The 23587-nt window shown below is 45.2% G+C and overlaps 1 protein-coding gene across 2 annotated transcripts in view; it reads left to right on the plus strand.

The window, feature by feature from the left end:
• Positions 1-435: 435 nt before the first annotated feature.
• SCPEP1 (serine carboxypeptidase 1) overlaps positions 436-23587 on the plus strand; it is a 28759-nt gene continuing 5607 nt past the window's right edge. The window contains exons 1-11 of one of the 2 annotated variants that reach the window (XM_003817403.6): positions 436-597; positions 3444-3592; positions 7739-7828; positions 10075-10230; positions 10597-10671; positions 13494-13566; positions 17381-17418; positions 17907-18035; positions 19360-19453; positions 20799-20912; positions 23264-23401. In XM_003817403.6, coding sequence (XP_003817451.3) covers positions 522-597; positions 3444-3592; positions 7739-7828; positions 10075-10230; positions 10597-10671; positions 13494-13566; positions 17381-17418; positions 17907-18035; positions 19360-19453; positions 20799-20912; positions 23264-23401 — 1132 coding nt within the window. In that variant the 5' untranslated portion in view covers positions 436-521. The remainder of the gene's footprint in view (positions 598-3443; positions 3593-7738; positions 7829-10074; positions 10231-10596; positions 10672-13493; positions 13567-17380; positions 17419-17906; positions 18036-19359; positions 19454-20798; positions 20913-23263; positions 23402-23587) is intronic. The other variant, XM_063598779.1, reaches the window with a different exon arrangement.

Here is a 23587-nt window from a genome sequence, read left to right on the forward strand (position 1 = left end):
ATAACTTTTTTGTTCATATTTCCAAAACGTTTATAACATACATAACCTTAAAAGAAAAATAATTTAAAAAATACATATCTGAAAATGAAACCCCGCTGTTTGCCAACGACCAGCTGGCTTAATCTGACTTCGCAGATGTAGCAGTGTTGGAAAACGTCGGTTCTTTTGCTGAGGGAAGGAAGAGATGGGAGGGGTAGAAAGGGCGGTGGTTATTCCCTTTAGTATTTCGATCCGGTCACACAACCTAAATCCAACATCTGCATCAAATGTCTCCTTTCCGAAATACTCTCCCTAAAATGACAGAGAACCTGGCCAGGCGGACAGAACGGCCCCTGCGCATTTGCAGGGGTCCTGGTGGGCTTGCCGGGCAGAGGGCGTGCGGGTCTCAGCAAGCTGCCGGGTCCGCCCAGGCCCCGCCCCATGCCCATTCAGGCCCCGCCCCCGACCCGCCCCGTCCGCCTCCGTCACGTGATGGGGCGCCGGGTCCAGCCTGTTGCTGATGCTGCCGTGCAGTACTTGTCATGGAGCTGGCACTGCGGCGCTCTCCCGTCCCGCGGTGGTTGCTGCTGCTGCCGCTGCTGCTGGGCCTGAACGCAGGTAGGTTCAAGCAAGAGGCGCACCAGCTGCCATGCCTCTTTTTTCTCCAGGCGTGAGAGTTTGTTACTGGGTTTGTGCTTTTGAAAACATGTCTCTTTTCCCCGGTTCTTACCTTGTGTAATTATATTGCTTTTGAATCTCACTCTTTTTTTTTTTTTTCCTTAAAAAATTCAAAGTGCTTTTTTTGTCCTTTTCTGGCTCTGGGTGGTCTGAGTGCTTCCGTTCTCTCCTACGCCTAGATAGAAGCTGTGTGCAGAAATGTATGATTTGGGGAAACTGCTGGTCAATGAGATTTCCCCGATTCAAAGGCCATGATTGGCTGCTAAATGAGGCTATAAGGTCGTTTTATTTTAAGCCGAAATCTGCGGTCAAAAGTACCCTTACATCCTACCACGAATGGGACATTTCATTGAGATAAGGCCCTTTCTTTTCTTGATCAAAACAAACAAGATAACATCTTCCCCCACAGCGATCTTTTTTGGCAAAAAACAGATTTGTGTTTAATAGGATGACTTGCAAATTGATTTTCAGCAAAACCTCTCCTAGTCTGAAGCAAGCACTGAGAATTGGAACTGGCCACAAGCTTGCCTTGTGGCCTTAGGCAAGTTGTTGAACAGTTTTGTTTTCCTTTTCTAAAATGGGGATCATCTGGCCCTTAGGCGAGTGTCTGGGAGATTTTGTAAAATAAGTAGCTCTGCCAATTTTACCAGTAGTCACTGCCAGGCAAGGGAGAAGTGCCTGGGATTAGGTCAAAAGGGACCTGCGCCTTATCTGTCATTCTCAAGGGAGCGCAGCCTTATCTGTTATTGTCAAGGACAATATAATCGTGTGTTACTTGTATATAGAACCTTATAGCTAAGTCTGTAATGTTTTAGTCATCTGTTTTGCTCCTCAGGACACTTTCTGGTTTTCTTAATCTTCATTGTTGTTTTGTTTTGAGTCAGGGTCTCACTATGTTGCCCAGGCTGGTCTGGAACTGCCTGACTCAAGTGATCTTCCTGCTTCAGCATCCCAAGTAGCCGGGACTGCAGACACAGGCCACCACCCTGGCTCTTTCTTATTTACAAGACTTTGTCTCATTGTCTTCCTCTCTACTCCTGTCTCTTTAGCTGTTGGGACCAGTGTTCTTTTACTGACCAATGGGGCTTGAAATTTGAGAAGGGAGGAAATAGAAGGCAGAAAACTCCAGTCACCGAGGGGATCCCTCCCATCATCTTTTAACATCAGCCCCTCTACTTTTTTTTTTCCCAGAGTGGTTTTGGAGGAAAAAAAAAAAGATGCTATAACTTGGAAATTGTTACGTTAGCAAAAAGTGACAAAGAAAATGTATTTAGCCTACTCTTTTCTAAAACATATTTTGTGGATGCTAGAAAAGTTAAGTAAGGAAAATTGGAGTTAGGGGATTATAGGATACGTATATTAAACACACATACACAGATATATATCGTTCAGTTTAAAAAAATCATCTACATGAGTTAGGAAAATTGCCCTTTTTCATATTTGTTGTAGCTCTTTCTTTGCTGTTTGCCTTTTTATTTTTGATTTACAGAAATTTTGTTGTATAGAAATATAACAAGTTTCTGTTCTCACCTCCATCATTGTTTCTTTTGTACAGTCTCTGGGGTTTGCTTAGATTCTTTCCTCATCCAGACATTAGAAGTATATTTAACTATATTTTTGTATTTTTTTAATGTTTAAAGTTTAAAATTTAATTGCTTGATCCCCATGGAACTTATTTCGTTTATAGTGTTGAGAGGACCTAAATTTCTCTTTTTTTCTCCAAAAAAGGTAATTGTTGCTCCATTACTGTATATTGAATATTCTCAGCCCCGCTAATTTGTGATGTCTCTTCACTCATGTTTTTTGTTTGTTTGGTTGGTTGGTTTTTTGTTTTTTTGAGATAGGGTCTCCCTCTGTCACCTAGGCTGGAGTGCACTGGTGTGATCACAGCTCACTGCAGCCTCAACCTACTGGGCTCAAGCGATTCTCCTACCTCTGTCTCCTGAGTAGCTGGGACCACAGGCGTATGCCACAATGCCCAGCTAATTTCTGCATTTTTTGTAGAGATGGGGTGTTGCTATGTTGCTTAGACTGGTTTCGAACTCCTATGCACAAGCTATCAGCCTGTCTTGGCCTTCCAAAGTGTTGGGATTACAGGAGTGAGCCACCAAGCCTGGTGTCTTACTCATATATTAAATACGATATAAAAACCAGTATATTGCATTCTGAGATTTTTACTTTTTTACTCAAAATGTAAATCTCTCTTGTTTTTACAGAATTATAAAAGTATTTCCTGTAATCCCAGCACTTTGGTAGGCCTAGGCGGGCAGATCGCCTGAGGTCAGGAGTGCGAGACCAGCCTGACCAACGTGGAGAAACCCCATCTCTACTAAAAATACAAAATTAGCCAGGCGTGGTGGTGCATGCCTGTAATCCCAGCTACTTGGAAGACTGAGTCAGGAGAATCGCTTGAACCCGGAAGGCGGAGGTTGCGGTGAGCCGAGATTGCGCCATTGCATTCCAGCCTGGGCAACAAGAGCGAGACTTCGTATCAAAAAAAAAAAAAAAAAAAAAAAAGTGTTTCATATTTATTGTTAAAAATCCAAACATTTCAGAAAAGTGTAGAGGAAAAAGTGAAAGCCCCTGGCCTCCTATGCCGCTGTTAAGTTTGGTTTCTTTTTTCATAGCCGAGGTTTTTTCCTTATTCCTGCAATGTATTGGGGTGGATAAATTACCAAACTATAAAACAAATCATCTCTAGCCTAGCATGGCTGTCTCTACCAGGCTTGGAATTTACCTGTACATTAGGCACTCTTCTGGAGAGTGAAATTGAACTTCTGTTTCAGGAGCTGTCATTGACTGGCCCACAGAGGAGGGCAAGGAAGTATGGGATTATGTGACGGTCCGCAAGGATGCCTACATGTTCTGGTGGCTCTGTTATGCCACCAACTCCTGCAAGAACTTCTCAGAACTGCCCCTGGTCATGTGGCTTCAGGTAAAGTAGCTTCCCAGCCTGGCCTGAGGTCAAAGCCAAGTCTCCTCTGTGTGGCTCTTTGCTTGCTTTTTGGGCTGATGTCTCAGCAGTGAAGGGCCGATTTGGTCCAGCAGTGTGACCTGGGGGTTCGGCGTGCTTCTGAGGTAGGCTGAGGCAATGGTATAGCCAAGGAGGCTAAATCAGAGGGCGAGGGGGTTCTAGCCTTTTGCCAGAGTCTCTTTATATTTCCAGATGGTCACAAGAAGGCTCACTGAAAACTCCTGATGATACATTTGAATACATAGTGATAGAAAGTGTTTTGAGGCCGGGCACAGTGGCTCATGCCTGTAATCCCAGAACTTTGGGAGGCCGAGGTGGGTGGATCATATGAGGCCAGGAGTTCGAGACCAGGCTGGCCGACATAGTGAAATGCTGTCTCTACTAAAAATATTTAATACAAAAATTATCCAGGCATGGTAGCACATACCTATAATCCCAGCTACTCAGATGGTTGAGGCATGAGAATTGCTTGGACCCGGGAGGCGGAGGTAGCAGTGAGCTGAGATCGTGCCACTGCGCTCCAGCCTGGGTGACAGAGCAAGACCCTATCTCAAAAAAAAAAGAAAAAAGAAAAGAAAGTGTTATGGAAGGTTCCAAAGCAAAGACCTGAGGTAGCCTGACCCTCCCTTCCTCTCCATACAATCCTTTCCTGAACCCTAACTTCTTACCCCCAGAAAAGCTGATCTTTTGAAGGGACTGCTACAAGCCTTCTGCACCTTCGTGTGACTGTTGCGCCTTCCCCCTTTCCCTGAGTGTGTTTGCATTTTAACCTTGAGCTCTGATTGTAGGATGGAAGGCAGGGAGCTGGTTGAAAGATTTGTAGGGACAGGCAGAGGCTCTTGTCTGGCATTTCTGAAATATCTGTCCAGAGATGGCCCACCCCCACCCGGAAGACCACCCACCAGGGAGGAATTAAGGAACATGGTCTTGCCTCTGGAAAATGTAGGCATGGCCCAGGTGGAACCCTGGGCCCCTCATCAGTAAATAGGGACCCTGGTGCTCACCTCCATAGGATGCTACTGGGACGTCTTCCAACAACGCTGGTATTTATAAGCAGCCTCCCACCACCTGGGTTTTGCCTCCCAGGATGGTCAATGCAGACTTTCTGGTGAGATAGAGTGAAAATGAGCAGTTTTCAGGGAGGGGCCTTTCTCTTTTGGAATTATCACTTGTGCCACCTCTGAGGGCTAGAGCTGAGGCTCAGCCCCAGGTGCGGATATGATAATAATGCAGAAAAAGAACCCTTGTATGTCAGCCTGGGGAGCCCTGTTCACCTCCGGTGGCTGGAGACAAAGGTGCGGCACAATTGGCGGGGAGAGCCAGGCCGTGGACAAGCTCAGGCCTGCCGTCAGGGGCCTCGGGTTTTCAGTGCCTACCTGCCACTTAGAGCCATGGCAAGATACTTCCTCCTCTGGGCCTTGGCTGTCTAATCTGGGAGATTTTGGTGGTTTTCAAACTTTTTGTTCATCAGCAGAACTTTTCTTTTTTTTTTTTTACCCCCAAATGAAAGCTTACAAAGGGGAGACAAAGCAGACAAAAGCACAAGTGCTGAGGCTGAGGCTTCTCCTTTGAAGTTTATCAACTGAAGAGAATAAATTGCTCTTCACTTACCCAGAGACCCAAGAGAGAAGAAGAAAGATTATGCTTACAGAAGAAATAACTAATTTAGATGAAAAGGAGATCTATTTTAGCAGCCTACTGAGGACATGGTGCTGACTTCTCTCGGGGGAATCTTTGAGAATCGAAGTCATGTCTTCTGAGTGGGTTAGCAAAGTATGTTAGGGACACTTTCAAGTCTTCGAAGCGTTTCACTTGGTCCACTGACACACTGACTGTGTCTCAGAGTTTCTGGATAGCCCTGGGCCATGCTAGCACCCTATCCCAAAGTTCTAGACAAAAAAGAGGTTTTACAATAGGATATATTCATGTAGAACAGAGGCTTCCTCCAGCCAGCATCTCATTGCCTTTTGAGGAGAGGGGAATGAGGAGAGAGGAGAGGGAGAGGTCATCTTCTGCTGTCTCCCTGGCTTACCAGAAGCAGAGGAGAACTGAGATTTCTCCCACAAAGACCCAACCCCTAGGATTTCCAGCTTTTCTCCTTTTGCTTTGATCCTACCACATCCTAATAAGTCCATTAGGAAAAAGGAACCCAGCTTTCATTGGAGGGTAGATCCCTGGCTTTAATTTATTGCATATTGCATTATAAATATTTTTCAATGTTGCCACATCATTTTTCATAGTTCATGATTCTAAGTGGCAGTGTAGCATTCCATGCAGTAGATGTGGTATGGTTGCCTAACCTGTTCCCCTATTTGGGGGACGTTTGAGTTGCACCCTTACTTCTGTTATTTTTAATAGGACTGCGGTTAACATCTTCATCTGGTTTGTGAACTTTTTACTGCTTAGGAAATCTTAAGATACAAAGGGCATATGATCAGGGGGATGTATAGCCTTCCAATTTTATCAGAGTTAGGTTGGTCCAGGTTCAAAACATTAGTGTTGTAAAGTCTTTCCCTTTTGGGGCCCTCTTGCTGTTGCTAGTTACCCTTTAGCCCTGACTCTATCTTGTCTTTTTTTTTTCTTTAGATTTCCCTACACAAATTGCCCTGGCTTTTGTTTTGCCCAAGGTATTCCCTTTCATCTTTTTTTTCTTTTTCTTTTTTGAGATGAGGTCTCGCTCTGTCACCCAGGCTGGAGTGCAGTGGCGCAGTCTCGGCTCACTGCAACCTCCACTTTTTGGGTTCAAGTGATTCTCGTGAGTAGCTGGGACTACAGGCGCGCGCCACCACACCCGGCTAATTTCCTGTTCTTAGTAGACGCAAGGTTTCACCATGTTGGCCAGGGAGGACTTGAACTCCTCTCGAACTCCTGACTTCAAGTGATCTGCCTGCCTTGGCTTCCCAAAGTGCTGGGATTACAGGCGTGAGCCACCGCGCCTGGTCCCCATTTCATCTTTTCATATCTCCCTTTCCTACCCATCCTGCTAGTGCACAGAGAGGCCATATCCTTTTATTCTAGGTCCTCTGCCCTTTCCCTCGCCTCAGCTGACAGGGCCCTCCTCATAGACTCCCCACCTCAATTGGCCCCTGGATTTGTCCAGAAAAAGCACTGACCATCTTTTCCCCTGACCACCTCCCAAAGGGCCTCCTCTTGTCTCAATTAGAAAGCCCACCCAACCTGTCCTATTTGCCTCTTAGTTTCTTTTTTCTCTGAAGCCCTCAGAGCCCATAGAACTGCCCCCAACACCGAGCTGTGGTTCAGAATCCTGCCTTTCCCTCTCCCATGGATGCTCACAGTATCAAACTCTCCCTGCCCTGGGACTTTAGAAACTGCTGCATTATATCCACAGAATCTGCTTGATCAAACTGCTTCTAAGTCTGGGTCCCTTATCAATCCACAGGGACTCTGAAGAGTCTCCCATCTCCTGGGGAGAGGGTGATGGAAGAAGAGTCAGAAGGCCCAGTGTCTAGTCCTGTTAGAGCTCCTTCAGGTCAGCAAGGCCTACGGCAGGCCAAGGCTCCAGCTCAGAAAATCAGGAGGCAGCTGGGTGTGATGGCTCACACCTGTAATCCCAGCACTTTGGGAGGCTGAGGCGGGAGGATTGCTTGAGCCCAGGAGTTCGAGACCAGCCTGGGCAACATGGTGAAACCTCACCTCTATAAAAAATACAAAAATTAGCCGGGCTGGGCATGGTGGTGTGCGCCTATAGTTCCAACTACTTGAGAGGGCTGAGGCGGGAGGATCACTTGAACCCCAGAGGTAGAAGCTGTGGTGAGCCGAGATTGCACCACTGCACTCCAACCTGGGTGACAAAGTTAGACTCTGTCTGAAAAGAAAAGAAAAGAAAAGAAAAGAAAAAATCAGGAGTCAGGAACATTCCATTGAGGACCTCTTAGCTCAGCTCTGCTCCTTTCAGAGAAAAACCTCAGCAGTTACTAGGGGAGCTTTGCTAATGTGGAAGTCCCTGATTCACTGGAGAAATTGTGTCTTTTGTGCAAATTGACCCAGCCATCACTAACTCATAAACCATCTGTAGCAAATGTGGTCATTCATTGTAAAGACTAAGATCTGACTAAAATTTTTGTTTGTTTCTTCTCTCTTCCACAGGGCGGTCCAGGCGGTTCCAGCACTGGATTTGGAAACTTTGAGGAAATTGGGCCCCTTGACAGTGATCTCAAACCACGGAAAACCACCTGGGTACAGTGAGGACAGTCCTGAGCTAAACCTTGCCCCGTGGCCTCTCAGAGGCCCTGCCCAACTCTGGGAGGGGCCACAAATGTAGCAATCCCTCGCTGTCCTTTTCCTTTTCCTGTGACTACTGAGGCCATAGGCACTTGTCCGCAGGCTTCCTCTCTGGCCTAGCTTCTCTCCCATTTCTCAGGACAGCTTATCTTGCACCAGTCTGCCTCGCCTTCTCCAAAACAACCCCTCTCTCCAGCTACCTTCAAAAACTTACTACAGCAGACACCTGGGACCCTGTGTTATGCACGCTGGCCATCTCCGCGGTCTCAGACACCATGGTTGCACCCTCCAGCCACAGCCCCCAGTCCTTTTCTCTCTCTCCTCTCCTCCTACTTGTATCTTGACTTCCCCTTTCAATGTCTCTCTTGCTGCCCTTCTCACACCTCCCCCTCATTCTTATCGTCTCTTCCTTCCCTCACCCCTCTGTGGTCAACTCCCATATCCTTCTCCCTTTACAGCCTTGCCAAACCCAGCCTTGGGTCACTCCCACTGTCCACCTGCTTAGCCCTGACGCCCAGGCTGCCCATGGGCAGAACTGCACACCCACCCTGGGGCTGCTGCACAGCGTGGGCCCCACTCAGGGCTTGTGGCTGTTCCTTTCTCTGTGCTCCGGCTCTCCCGGCTGCACCTATTGCTATGAATGTTCTCCACTTTCCTCAGTGCTCCTCCTCCAGCCTCCCTCTCGCATTAGAAGCTAAGCTTTCTGGTCTTTTTTTTTTTTTTTTTTGAAATGGAATCTCCCTCCATCACCAAGGCTAGAGTGCAGTGGCACGATCTCAGCTCACTGCAACCTCGGCCTCCTGGGTTCAAGCGATTCTCCTGCCTCAGCCTCCTGAGTAGCTGGGATTATAGGCATGTGCCACCACACCCGGCTAATTTTTGTATTTTGGGGAGAGATGGGGTTTTACCATGCTGGTCAGGCTGGTCTTAAACTCTTGACCTCGTGATCCACCTGCCTCAGCTTCCCAAAGTGCTGGGATTACAGGTGTGAGCCACTGTGCCCGGCCGCTTTCTGGTCTTCCTTTGTTTTTTTTTTCTGTTTTTTTTTGTTTTTGAGACAGAGTCTCGCTCTTTCGCCCAGGCCAGAGTGCAGTGGCGCTATCTCGGCTCACTGCAAGCTCCACCTCCCGGGTTCACACCATTCTCTTGCCTCAGCCTCCTGAGTAGCTGGGACTACAGGCGCCCGCCACTGCGCCTGGCTAATTTTTTGTATTTTTAGTAGAGATGGGATGTCACCGTGTTAGCCAGGATGGTCTCGATCTCCTGACCTCGTGATCCTCCCACCTCAGCCTCCCAAAGTGCTGGGATTACAGGCGCGAGCCACCGTGCCCGGCCTCTGGTCTTTCTTAAGTGCTTCCTACTCTTGCCTCAGGGTCTTTGTACATGCTGTCCTCTTGGCCTGGGCCTTTCCTGTGCTTGGTTCCAACAGAAGTCTCACTTCCAGGAGTGGTTGTAGAGTCATCCCCTACCTCCACTCCCCACTCGCATTGTCCCCAAGCCTCCTAGAACTAAAAGGGCCATATGAGTGAGGACCATGGTCGCAGTCCTGATGCTGCTACTGCCTGTCCGATCTTGTGACCTTAGGCACATTCTGGGCTCTTTCTGGGCTTTAATTTCCTCATCAGCAAGGGACATGGCTGGACTGTGTCATTATTCAGGATCTTTTATATGTAAATTTTATAACTTTTAACCTCTTTGGAAAAGGTGTTAGAATAAATTCTGCTCTTGCAGTGTACAGAGAAGCCAGGACAATGTGGAAATTTGATGCATTTCCAAGAAAACTGATGTGTGTCCAGACTTTGAGTGTCCTCTGGCTTCTTCGAGTTAGTGCATAGACTGTCTCTGCATGCTTCTTTCTGCGCTAGTTTATTACATTTAGTACATTTGTATTGTATGAAAAGCAACAGCCCAGATTATTTGATCCCCGTGTGTGTTAATCTTTCCTTCCTGCCTCTCCCCTTTTTTTTTTTTGCGGCGGGCGGGGGGGGGGGGGGCGGGGGCGGTTGGCCTTTCTTTGTTTTTGTTTTTTTTCCTATGTTCCTGTCCCTTATTTTTAAAAATCTCTTTTAGCAACAGGGATATCATCACCACGCTGGTATCCTCACATGTGTGGGTTTTGCTGAGCTAGTAGAAAATGATCCAAAGATGATTGGTGACCAAATGTCTGATTGCAACATTTCGTTTTCCTCTGTGGTACATAGCTCCAGGCTGCCAGTCTCCTATTTGTGGATAATCCCGTGGGCACTGGGTTCAGTTATGTGAATAGTAGTGGTGCCTATGCCAAGGACCTGGCTATGGTGGCTTCAGACATGATGGTTCTCCTGAAGACCTTCTTCAATTGCCACAAAGAATTCCAGGTAAGCAAAGACTCAGGAACAGCTAAGTAAAGGGCTGGCAATAGCAACTCTACATCCATCAGCATAAACCTGAACTGCCTCCAGAGTTTAATGCCTAGCTGATTTCAGAGAAAACTTTTTAATTCCCAAGATTGGGTTGTGGACTTTTGTTTCTGTCATCTCTAAAGTTGATATTTAACTTGAAAGAATGACCTTGGAGTGAGCATTCTAATCAGACGTAATAATCAGATATGGAGTGGTGGGGGAGGAAGACAAAGCAGATTTGTTTTTTCTGGCCATTACGTGCAATAGAAATTTGAAATTAATTTGTGTGACTCAAAAAGCAATCAAGGTAGTTAATTCTGTGTAAATTCCTTTTCTTGCTAGACAGTTCCATTCTACATTTTCTCAGAGTCCTATGGAGGAAAAATGGCAGCTGGCATTGGTCTAGAGCTTTATAAGGTAATGGAAAATAACTTTGTTGTTATGGTTTTGGACAGAAAATCAATTATGTTACTTTTATATACTCACGTGCTATTAAATATACTTTGAATAGGGCCATGTACATGCAGAGTACGATTAAATCTGTAGTAATAACCATAAAAAGTTTTTAAAAGAAGAGTGAAGATTGCCCTGCTAGATCTGGAACAAGATATAAAGCATGAGTGAGTAAAAGAATGTGGTACTAACATAGCAATAGACAAATAGGCTAATTGCAACAGGATACAGAATCCAGAAACACACACACACATATATGTATGTGTATCATATATTTGTATTTTATATAAATATATATGATCATATATAAATATAAGATAACATTTCAAATCATTGGGGCATGGATATAATGTCAATAAATGTTATGGAGACAAATACCTATCACTTTGGAAAATAGAAAACTTGTATTCTTGCCTTGTATAAAATATTAATTCTGGATGGATTAAAATCTAAACAAAAAAATAAAAATACTGGAGACAAATATACCTATCACTTTGGAAAATAGAAAACTTATATTCTTGCCTTGTATAAAATATTAATTCTGGATGGATTAAAATCTAAACATAAAAATAAAAATTAGGACAGAATGCAGTGGCCCACGCCTATAATCCCAGCACTTTGGGAAGCCCAGGCAGGAGGACTGCTTGTGACCAGGAGTTCCAGACCAGCCTGGGCAACATAGCGACACCCTGTTTCTACAAAAAAAAAAAAAAATGATAAGCTGGGCACAGTGGCTCCTGGCTGTAATCCCAGCTACCTGGGAGGAAGAGGTGGGAGGATTGCTTGAGCTCAAGGAGTTGAAGCTGCAGTGAGCTGTGATCATGGCACTGCACTCCAGCCTGGGTGACAGAACAAGACTGTGTCTCAGGAAAAAAACGAAAACAAAAACCAAAACCAATGTCCTAGTAGAAAAATGTGGACAAGCAATTTATAGAAGAAATATAAACAGCCTTTAGACATAAGAAAAATCTTCAGCTTTTATTAGTAAGCCAAGTCCATGAGATTTGTAAATATTTAAAAGACTGATAACACCCAGTTTTGGTAAGAAGTCAGGGAAATAAGTGCTGTCGTGCACTTTTGATGGGAATACAAATTAATTTAAATTTAAAAGGACAATTTGACAATGTCAATTTTTTAAAGATATGTGTCATTTCACCCAATAATTTTGTCCTATGGGAATACTTATACATATGTATATGTCAGAGAATGTTTATTATGCCATTGTTTATAATGTTTATAAACTGAAAACAGCTGGTTGGCCGTCAGTAGAGGATTGCTTAAATAAAGTAGGTATATCTTTCCAAGATGAGACCCTTTGCAGCCAGCATAAAGAATGGATCCAGGCGGGCGCGGTGGCTCACGCCTGTAATCCCAGCACTTTGGGAGGCCGAGACCGGCGGATCGCTTGAGGTTAGGAGTTGGAGAGCAGCCTAGCCAACATGGTGAAACCCCATCTCTACTAAAAATACAAAAATTAGCTGGGCATGGTAGTGCACGCCTGTAATCCCAGCTACTAGGGAGGCTGAGGCAGGAGAACTGCTTGAACCCAGGGAGCAGAGGTTGCAGTGAGCTGAGATTGCGCCTCTAGTCTGGGTGACAGAGCGAGACTCTTTCTCAAGAAAAAAAAGAATGGATCTTAGCACTTTGGGAGGCTGAGGTAGGAGGATTGCTTAAGATCAGGAGTTAGAGACCAGCCTGGACAACATAGTGAGACCCCTGTCTCTACAAGAAAGAAAAAAGAAAGAATACAGACAGCTATATATACTGGGTGTGGAAAGTTGTCCTTTGGGTATTTAGTTGTGGAACGATATGAGATAACCTTGTTTGTAAGTCAAAAACACTTCCATATGTGGAGATAGATTTGTATGCTGTGATGGCAAACAAAAGGGTTAGAGGGATACATGACACACTTAACTGCAGTCAGTTGGTGAGTGTGAGGGCACAAATGAAGCAAAGTAAAAGACTTTCACATTTCCTTCCATCTCCTATGTTTGAATATCAGTGAGCTTAAATAAGGGTTTTTTTTAAGATTTATTAATTAAAAAAACTTATAGAAACAGCATATGTACATTATAGAATATTGGAAACTATAACAAGCATAAATTAAAAATGAAAACTTCACCTTCCCACCTGATGGAGATCACTATAGTTAGCATCTGGGTATATAGCTTTCTAAATATTTTTGTGCACATTTATATAGAATTGTTTAGCTGAATGAGATCATATTATACATACTGGTTTCAGCCTGCTTTCTTCAATCAGTAGTTCTCAACTTTCTATTTCTGTAAATTTTCATCTCAAATATTCAGACTTTTTTTTTTTTTGAGACAGGATCTTGCTGTGTTGCCCAGGCTAGAGGCTGGAGTACAGTAGCATGATCATGGCTCACTCCAGCCTCTGCCTCCTGGGCTCAGCCCAGGCAGTGATCCTCCTGCCTCAGCCTCCCGAGTAACTGGGACTACAGACGAGCACTACCGTGCCTGGCTAATTTTTGTATTTTTTTGTAGAGATGGGGTTTTGCCATGCTGCCCAGGCTAGCCTCGACCTCCTGGGGTCAAGTGATCCTCTGACCTCAGCATCCTGGGTATCTGGGACTATAAGGCACATATCACCATGTCCCACTGATTTTTTAACTTTTTGTAGAGATGGGGGTCTCACTACATTGCCTAGGCTGGTCTTGTATTCCTAGGCTCAAGCGATCCTCCTGCCTAAGCTTCCCAAAGTGTTGGGATTACTGCGTGAGCCACTGCACCTGGCCTGAGGACGTTTCTTGTTTCCTCTTTCAGGCCATTCGGCGAGGGACCATCAAGTGCAACTTTGCGGGGGTTGCCTTGGGTGATTCCTGGATCTCCCCTGTTGGTAAGTATGGCATTTTCAGGCATTTTTTCACTCCCCTTTTGCCCATCCTTTCCTGGGACTTTGGGCTGTGTTGTCCAGATCAAAGAGCTAAGCAGCAGAATGTTCTGGGCCCTTAGAGAAAGTGTTTGCTACATCCAAGAAATATAGAGACAGAGTGCCTACCATGGACCACTAAGGGCTGAACTGAGTTTTCTTAATTTAATTATCACAACAAAAGGATCAAATTTTACAATTGGAGGCATTCTGAAGACTCAGAGAGGTCATGAAATGTGCTATCTGCCACATAGGATGAGTGGCCTAGCCAGGATTCAAATCCAGGTCTGTGCGGCTCAGTACAAAGGCAAATCTGTTTTGTCATCCTTCCCCCTCTACTTCCCTGATGCTGACATAAGCGTTTGGGGTAAAATTCCCGTCTGCTACGCATATTGATGGCAAGACAGGGTTATCGTCTGGTCTTGCAACTCAGAGGTGTGCAGTTTTGTAATTGAGCATCCGTGTTGCGAGCATAAATAAGAGTTGTTTATGTTGCAGACACCCAGGGTGTGGCCCCAGACATCTGAAACAATCATCCTGGTGGCGTTCACTCTGACACAGGGTTTCTCAGCACTATTGACATTGTGGGTCATATAGTTCTTTTTGTGGGAGGCTGTCCTGTGCATTGTAGGATATTATCAGCAGCATCCTTGGCCTCTACTCAGGAGATGCTAGTAGCACCACTCCAGTGTGACAACCAGAAATGTCTCCCTGGGGAACAAAACCATCCCTGATTGAGAACCATTGTTCTAACCTAACAAAACGTGATTTCCCCAGGCAAAACCAAACTATTGAGTTAGAAATCAGAAGAGAGGCTGCCTAGGGGCAAAGGAGGGAAATAAGCAGGAAAGGGACATGAGGGAAATATATCTTGATTGCAGGGGGTGGTTACACGGGCATATGCATTCATCAAAACTCTTCTGAAGGTACACTTGTGATTTGTGATTATGGCTCAGTTTTTTAAAAATAATCATTTATAAAAGGTAATATTTACCCCTAAAAGATAGGGATTTGCTTGTTACAGAGCCATATTCCCAATAACCATTACGACTTGGAATGGTATTTCTTGCCCTCATGTTTGCCATCTGCAGGGTAGGACTGAAGTAGCATAAAACTGAGTCAGCATGAAGAGGAGGGCTGCTATTCGTTTATCTGTTTTTCCTTCCTGGATGGATCTCGTAGGACATCATAAAACTGCAGAAGCTTAGGTCAGAAGCATGAGAGTTTCTTGTCAGATACTGCTCTTTTGTTCATGTTGATGGCAAGACAAAGTCTCCATCAGGTCTTGCAACCCAGAGGTGTGCTGTTTCATAACTGAGCATCCTCACTGGGAACACAGATAAGAGTTGTTTGTGACTCAAAATTATGATGCTGGCCCTCTCACTTCCTCATGGGGTCTCCTCAGTTTCACAGTAGCACTAAGTACTTTACATGTGCTAACTTCATGTAATCCTTACAACAACTCCATGGGATGGATGCCAGCGTTATCCTAATTTTGTAAATGATGAAACTGAGACTTAGAGAGGTTAAGCAACTTTCTTAGAGTCACCTAGCTAAATGGTAGAACTGGGATTCAAATCCAGGCGGCAGGTACTGGAATCCAAGCAACCTAACCACCTTGCTACACTGTCTCTCCAAGATCGGTACCTTTCGCTTCCTGGCTTTTGCAAGTGTTATTCATTGTGTTTGGAATCTACCTTTTTCTCCTTGCCGTGACCCACTTTACCTTATGAATCTGTTTGTCTGGATCGTAATCCATCCTTCCAGATCCACTTTAAGTATTGCCCCTCTATCCCAGAAACATTGGTTTTTGAGGGAGAAGTATTGTAAATTTCCATGAACAATTGTTAATTGCTTGCTAGGTAGTAGATACTGTTCTAGGTGCTAGGAAAAGATACACAGATATGCTCCTGATCTTCAAGAAGGTCTTGATCTGCACTGTCACTAAGCCCATGTGACCATGTCAGTATGGTAACCACTTGCCACATGTGACTATATAAATTTAATTATAATTTTTAAATACAATTTCATTTTTTCAGGGGCACTCTCCACACCCAAGTGCTCCATAGACACATGTGGCTATTAGCTAGCATTTTGGACTGTACAGATACAGAACACTTCCATTACTGTAGAAAGTTCTATTGAACAATGCAGGCCTACTTCAAAGATTGGTAAACAAGGGCCCATGAGTCAAGTCTGCCCTGCTGCCTGCTCTGGTAAATAAGTTTTTGTTGTTTGTTTGTTTTTGTTTGTTTGTTTTGAGATGGAGTTTTGCTCTTGTTGCCCAGACTGGAGTGCAATGGCGTGATCTCAGCTCACTGCAACCTCCGCCTCCCAGGTTTAAGCAATTCTCCTGTCTCAGCCTCCTGAATAGCTGGGATTACAGGTGCCCACCACTATGCCTGGCTAATGTTTTTGGTATTTTTAGTAGAGATGGAGTTTCACCATGTTGGCCAGGCTGGTCTCCAACTCCTGACCTCAGGTGATCTGCCCGCCTCGGCCTCCCAAAGTGCTGGGACTACAGGCGTGAGCCACTGCACCCAGCCGGTAAAAGTTAATTTACTGTCTATGGCTGTTTGGAGGCTGTAAGAACAGAGTTGAGTAGTTGCAACCGAGATAGGCTGGCCTACAGGGCCAAAATTATGTACTATCTGTCCCTTTACAGAAAGTTTACCAGTCTCTGGCCCAGATCAAACAGGAAGTGGGATGCATTGGAGAACTGCAGCCAATCCTGTGTTTCAAGAAACTAAGAAACAAGTTTGAAGGTTAAGCCCAGGAGGTGATTAACAGCTAGGCCACAGAAGTCCTGGTGTGCTTGCATTTCTCAGAGTGGACTCTAAAAGAATACCAGTCCAGGCCAGGCGTGGTGGCTCACATCTGTAATCCCAGCACTTTGGGAGACCAAAGCGAGCAGATTGCTTGAGCCCAAAAGTTCGAGACCAGACTGGGCAACATGGACTTAGTTCCTGCAGAACTAAGACTACTTGAAACCTACTTTGAGACACTTTGCCTTAAGGAGCCATTGAATACTTTTAAGCTAAGGAGAGACATACTCAAATGTGCTTTATAAGTTGAGGTCCTTGATTCTTTGTTGGCGTGTCTTTCAATAGCACTTGTCTTACCTAGTGATACAGTATTTAATAGTTGTGAGCTTGTCTAAACCAAGGTCAACTACTATTCTCTTTGAGGACAGGCATTATGTTACTCACATTTATATCTTAAGCTTTTGCTGCCTCTAGACCCTTAGTAAATTCTCAACATGTTTATGGGATGGGAATAAGCTAATTGGCAATATAGCCATTTGCATTGTTGCAAACTCATTAGTCATCTTCCTTATTTAGCTCCTTGGCAGAAGCTAATATCTCCAAACTGGGGGAGCAAATAAGATGTAGAGCAGAAATGTGAGGGTGGGGAAATATTTTAAGCTGTCAAAAGGCCTAGAGGTCCACAGATAAGAGCCTCCACCTGCATACCTACAGCCTGCCTGTGGGGATGCTGTCATCAGCAATGACTCACTTGCTGGACCAGTATCAGGCCAAATTAATGTGCCATGAGTCTTAAGAGTCAACAGAAAGGCCCCCACACCCTTATCCCACCTTCCAGACACTGAGACATCAGCCCGCCTCCTGCATGGGTACAGGTGAATTGAGGAGCCTTCCAATCCAAAGCCACCGGGTTTCTTGCTTCTGTCTCTTTCTTCTTTAGAGAGAAGACAGTAGGTTTGTCTTTGGAAAGACAGAGGTATGACATACTTGATTTGTACATATGTGGTTTCCTTTAGATTCGGTGCTCTCCTGGGGACCTTACCTATACAGCATGGTAAGTAGATACACATCTGCGCCCTCTGGGCAAACAGCCCAGCAGATCTCTTCTGGCTGTGACCCCAGGAAAAGAGATGCTGGATGAGTTTGCCTATGTGGTTGACACTGCTTTTTAGGGACTAGTCATCCATATAGAGTTGGAGACCCAAAGCAAGAGCTCGCCTCGGGGACAAATTGAAAGAAAATCAGCACACATCACTTTTTTCCAGATATAAGAAACACATTTTTCCAATGCCCTAAATTTTTATTACAAAAATTTTCAAATATGCAGAAATGTTGAAAGATCACGGTGAATACCTACTTAGGTTCAGTTAACAATTTGCTGTGTTTCATCCAATAAACATGTGGCTTGTAACAATACACTTTGATATGTAAGCTCCCGTTCTCCTTCCTTCCCCTCTTTCTCCTACCCCTCCCTAACTGCAGCAATACCAGATTGATGTTCCCAAGTAAAGTGGGTCTTTTTGCTCTTGGTTTGCATTCCAGTCTCTTCTCGAAGACAAAGGTCTGGCAGAGGTGTCTAAGGTTGCAGAGCAAGTACTGAATGCCGTAAATAAGGGGCTCTACAGAGAGGCCACAGAGCTGTGGGGGAAAGCAGAAATGATCATTGAACAGGTAAAAAGGGGAAACACTCAGAGGCGAGCCTGCTTGGCTTTTTCTGGTGGGTACAGGGCCCATGGTTGGTGTTGTCAAACTTGGAGTCTACACTGAGGCTCCCCACATATCTGCAAATGATTGCATGCTGGATAGTAAATCTCTTGGGTCTGAGCAGTGATGTAGTGGCTCCTTACAGAGTCAGAAAGCCACCCAGGCCTGCAAGACTTGCTTGTCCTTCACTAAATGTATGGATTCTATTAAAAAAAAAAAAAAAGAAGAAGACTGTCTTGCAGAGGTGAGTGTGTGGAGAAAACACATTCCCTTATTGGGACCCTTGCCAAGCAACATTCTGACTCCAGAGAGCCAGAAGGAAAGAATGCGTAGGCTAAGGACTTGGGAGTGTAGGCCCCTCTGCAGCTCTGTTCTCCCTGTAAATTAACACCTAGGCCCTTGGTTTTTTCCCTGCAGGGCCTGATCACTGCTCATATGAGATGCTCACCACTCCAGGGAGAGTGGGCTGACACAGCTGGTTTCTGAGACTTCAGAGCTGCATTTCTTTCTTTATTTTATTTTTTATTTTTTTCTTTTTTCCTTTATTTATTTATTTATTTATTTTTGAGACACTCGCCCAGGCTGGAGTGCAATGGCACAGTCTTGGCTCACTGCAACCTCTGCCTCCTGGGCTCAAGTGATTCCCCTGCCTCAGCCTCCCGAGTAGCTGAGATAATTGGCACGCACCACTGCACCCAACTAATTTTTGTATTTTTAGTAGAGAAGGGGTTTCACCGTGTTGCCCAGGCTGGTCTTGAACTCCTGACCTTAGGTGATCCACCCACCTCAGCCTCCCAAAGTGCTGGGATTATAGGCGTGAGCCACCGCACCCGGCCTCTTTCCTTTCTTTCTTTTTTATTTTTTTTTGAGACCAAGTCTGGCTCTGTCACCCACACTGTAGTGCAGTGGCCCGATCTCGGCTCACTGCAACCTCTGCCTCCTGGGTTCAAGTGATTCTCATGCCTCAGCCTCCAGAGTAGTTGGGACTACAGGTGAGCACCACCACACCCGGCTGATTTTTGTGTTTTCAGTAGAGAGGGGTTTCACCATGTTGACCAGGCTGGTCTCGAACTCCTGGGCTCAAGTGATCCACCCACCTCAGCCTCCCGAAGTGCTGGGATTACAGGCATGAGCCACCAGGCCCAGCCAAAGCTGTATTTCTTTCTGATCCAAGCAGATATACAAAATTAAACCTGTCCTTGGATAAGATAAAGAGCCATGTGTCTTTCTGTTTGGCAGCTTTGATGATAGGAAAATGAAACAAACAGCCAAATAAACTTTTATATTTCAGAACACAGATGGGGTGAACTTCTATAACATCTTAACTAAAAGCACTCCCACGTCTACAATGGAGTCGAGTCTAGAATTCACACAGAGCCACCTAGGTGAGTGAACCTTGAAGTTATTAAAGTCCCTGCCTCAGCCTCCATGCAAAAAGAAACCTGTTTATAAAAAAAAAAACAAACAACTTTATTAACATATAATTTGCATACCATAAAATTAACTCACTGTAAGTGGTTTTCAGTATATTCCCAGAGTTGTGCAGTCATCACTACAATCCAGTTATGGAGCATTTCCATCACCCCAAGGAGATCCCACGTGTCTGCTTGCAGACAGTTCTCATTCCCACTCCCAGCCACAGGCAGCCACTCATCTGCCTTCTGTCTCTCTAGATTTTCCTTTTCTGAACATTTTATATAAATACAATCGCACAATAGTTAGTCTTTTGCACTGGCTTCTGTCACATAGCATGATGTTTTTGAAGTTTAGAAACCAGCTTCCGTACCCCAAATTACAACATCAGTTCAAGGCTGAATTTAGTCATCTTTCAGCCAACCAAGAAGCATGTAAAGGCTGCAGGATACCCTAGGTTCCACTTTCTAGATGATTCTCTTTGGCCGTTCTGGAGAATCCCAATGGCCCCCAAGTCTATAGAATGTATAATCAATACTATTAGGTTGGTGCAAAAGTAACTGCGGTTTTTGACAGGTTTCAAGAATTATTAACTCACAACTAATGAAGCATTATTTCCCTTCCCACCCAGTTCCCTACCAACCCCTTATTTTGAACCAATTTTGACAAATCTATTTTTCCCTTTTTTTTTTTAAGAGATAAGGTTTCACTCTGTTGCCCAGGCCAGAGTGCCATTGAATTTGAGAAATTTTGCCATTACTTTTAATGGCAAAAACCGCAGTTACTTTTGCACCAACCTAATAATAAAGCCTCTCCACTTTCAATGTGTTTCTGACTTCCTTCCTCCCGCTGGGGGTGAATCAAGGTGACGCTTTTCCTTTTCCAGCTGAATCTGAAACCCTCCCTCTTGCTGTGCAGCATCCCCAGCAGCTTGGTAAAGATGTCCTCATGGCCGGGCGTGGTGGCTCACACCTGTAATCCCAGCATTTTGGGAGGCTGAGGCGGGTGGATCATGAGGACAAGAGATCGAGACCATCCTGGCCAACATGGTGAAACCCTGTCTCTACTAAAAATACAAAAATGAGCTGGGCATGGTGGCAGGTGCCTGTAGTTCCAGCTACTTGGGAGGCTGAGGCAGGAGAATCGCTTGAACCCAGGAGGCGGAGGTTTCAGTGAGCCGAGATCGTGCCACTGCACTCCAGCCTGGCGACAGAGAGAGATTCTGTCTCAAAAAAAAAAAAAAAAAAAAAAAAAAAAAGATGTCCTCTTGGCCTTACTTCCAGCCTTTTGACTCACTGTCTACCAGTTTGGTTTTAGTTTGTCTTTGTCAGCGCCACGTGAGACACCTACAACGAGATGCCTTAAGCCAGCTCATGAATGGCCCCATCAGAAAGAAGCTCAAAATTATTCCTGAGGATCAATCCTGGGGAGGTACTTATACGACCTAATTAAGTGCCGTTTGTACAGTTATGGGGAGAAAAGAGGTGCAAATTCAGAGACCTGAATTTGTAGGGTGGGTTTTGTTGTTGGTGATGATAGGTTATAGGTAAACAATATTACTATCCATGTTTTGTAGGTGAGCAAATGGATACAGAGACAGTAAATGACTTGTCAGGGCTGGATGCAGTGGCTCACGCCTATAATCCCACCACTGTGGGAGACTGAGTTGAGAGGATTGCTTGAGGCCACAATTAAGCAACATAGTAAAACCCCATCTCTTTAAAAAAATAGAAAAATTAGCTGGGCATGGTGGCATGTGGCATATAGTTCTAACTACTTGGGAGGCTGAGGTGGGAGGATTGCTTGAACCCAGGAGTTTGAGGCTACAGTGAGCTATGATTGTGCCACTGCTCTCCAGCCTGGGCAACAGAGAGAAACCCTGTTTCTTAAAAAGGGGAAAAAAAAGACATCAAAATTGGTTCAAAATAAGGAGTTGGTAGGGAGCTGAGTGGGGAGGGAAATAATGTGTAATTGGTTGTGAGTTAATAATTGTTGAAGCCTGGTATGGGTACATCGGAGCATTGTATGCTTCTCCTTTCTATCCATTTGAAATTTTCCATAATAAAAAATTAAGATAAAAAAGCTACATCCAAGGCCACAGTTGGTTGCAGATGAGATTTCGCGCCAAAGGTCCTTGCAGGATGTCAGACACGCCCAGGTGCTTGGGCAGATTTTGACCAGCTCTCTCTTGCTGACCTCCCCAGGCATCCTGATGCTGGATATGGCCGGGCATTACTGCGTTCTGGTCTCAAGGCCATGGTGAGGAAATAATGAAATCCTTAGAGACCAGGGCCAGGTAGAAATCTTGGTTAAGTTCCTACTTTAGTCCTATAGGGAGGCCTTGAGCAAGCAGAGATCTCAGGTTTCTGAAGGGAAAACACTCCAAGCCTAAGAGGGTTTTGTTTCATGTGTGTTCAAGATACCCCAAGGATATGGGGTCAGTGGTCCTGCGGCTGCTGCTGGGAGCCTACGATTTGCTGCTGCTGGGAGCTTTCTCAGGGGACATGGGCCCTCCTCTCCCAACCTGCAGTCACCAGAGGGCTCATTCCATCCCTGGTTTTTTCATTACCCCTGAGTGCTGGGAGAATTTTAGACATGAAGAAAAATTAGCTCAAATGAAAAGAGCTGGGTGTGGCCGGGTGTGGTGGCTCACGCCTGTAATCCCAGCATTTTGGGAGGCCAAGGTGGGCGGATCACCTGAGGTCGGGAGTTCGAGACCAGCCTGGCCAACATGGAGAAACCCTGTCTCTACTAAAAATACAAAATTAGCCGGGTGGGGTGGCGCATGCCTGTAATCCCAGCTACTTGGGAGGCTGAGGTGGGGGAATCGCTTGAACCCGAGAGGCAGAGATTGCGGTGAGCCAAGATTGTGCCATTGCACTCCAGCCTGGGCAATAAGAGTGAAACTCTGTCTAAAAAAAAAAAAAAAGAGCTGGGCATGGTAGTATGCATCTGTAGTCTCAGCTACTTGGGAGGCTGAGGTGGGAGGATCGCTTAAACCTGGGAGGTAGAGGCTGCAGTGAGCTGAGATTGTGCCCCCGCACTCCAGCCTGGGTGACAGGGTGAGACTCTGTCTCAAATAAGTAAATAAATAAATAAAAATTAAATTTTTTTTAAAAAAGACTTCTTATCTCCCAAGGTAATGAAGAAGAAAATGGGATGTTGCTTGTCAGATGCCTCCTTGGCAGTGACTAGCAAATAATGGTGGCTGCCACTCTTATTGCTGTCGTTCAGTGTTAGGATAATGCTGATGGGCAGGAGCTAGCAAGAGTACTAGCTCCTCTCTTGCCTGGGGCTTGTTATTCATTTGGCTTTCCTGAGGGCCAGCTCTGAATTGGTTTAGGTTTGATCTGGTTTATTATAAGGTAGGCCTACCTGTTCAGGACTTGAAACTTGGCCCTGGTGTTACTCAAAAAAACAGGAAAACTGACATTGGCCCAAAGCACAATTTATTCCCTGAGTGTACCAGCCTAATGAGTATTTCCTGGGCCTCTCCCTCCCTGTTTCCTTGGACAGTAGCCTATTCCAGGTGTCAATTCCTCATTAAAAATGGTGCCTGCCGTCATCACAAGCTCTCAAGAGAATGGACCACATGTGCTATTTATGTGTGCCTTACACCTGACCAGTCGGCACAAATTTCTGGGCTGGTTCATCCCTGTTTGTGAAGCATCTGTGCATTCAGTCGTTGTTCGGTGCTGGAGCCCAAGATGCTCTGGGCTGAAAGTTACCTCCTGTTTTGGCAGATTCCAAGCTACTCCCTTTTTCTCCTTCCCCATGTGCAGGCCAGGCTGCCAACGTCTTTGTGAACATGGCGGAGGACTTCATGAAGCCAGTCATTAGCATTGTGGACGAGTTGCTGGAGGCAGGGATCAACGTGACCGTGTATAATGGACAGCTGGATCTCATCGTAGATACCATGGGTAGGAATTGACTCTGAGAGGCACCTAGAGGCAGTTTTATGGGTTCAACTGGAAGGGAACTGGCCTTGGACATGTCAGTCTTGCGGTGGGTGATGTTGAAATGCCAGGTGGAAGGCCATTTCCCATTACATCCGTCTACCCCGACCTTGATTATTCAAAGAGTGGGGAGCTGCACGTGGCTTTGAC

This window comes from Pan paniscus, chromosome 19 (genome assembly GCF_029289425.2).
Source record: "Pan paniscus chromosome 19, NHGRI_mPanPan1-v2.0_pri, whole genome shotgun sequence".
NCBI lineage: Eukaryota > Metazoa > Chordata > Mammalia > Primates > Hominidae > Pan > Pan paniscus.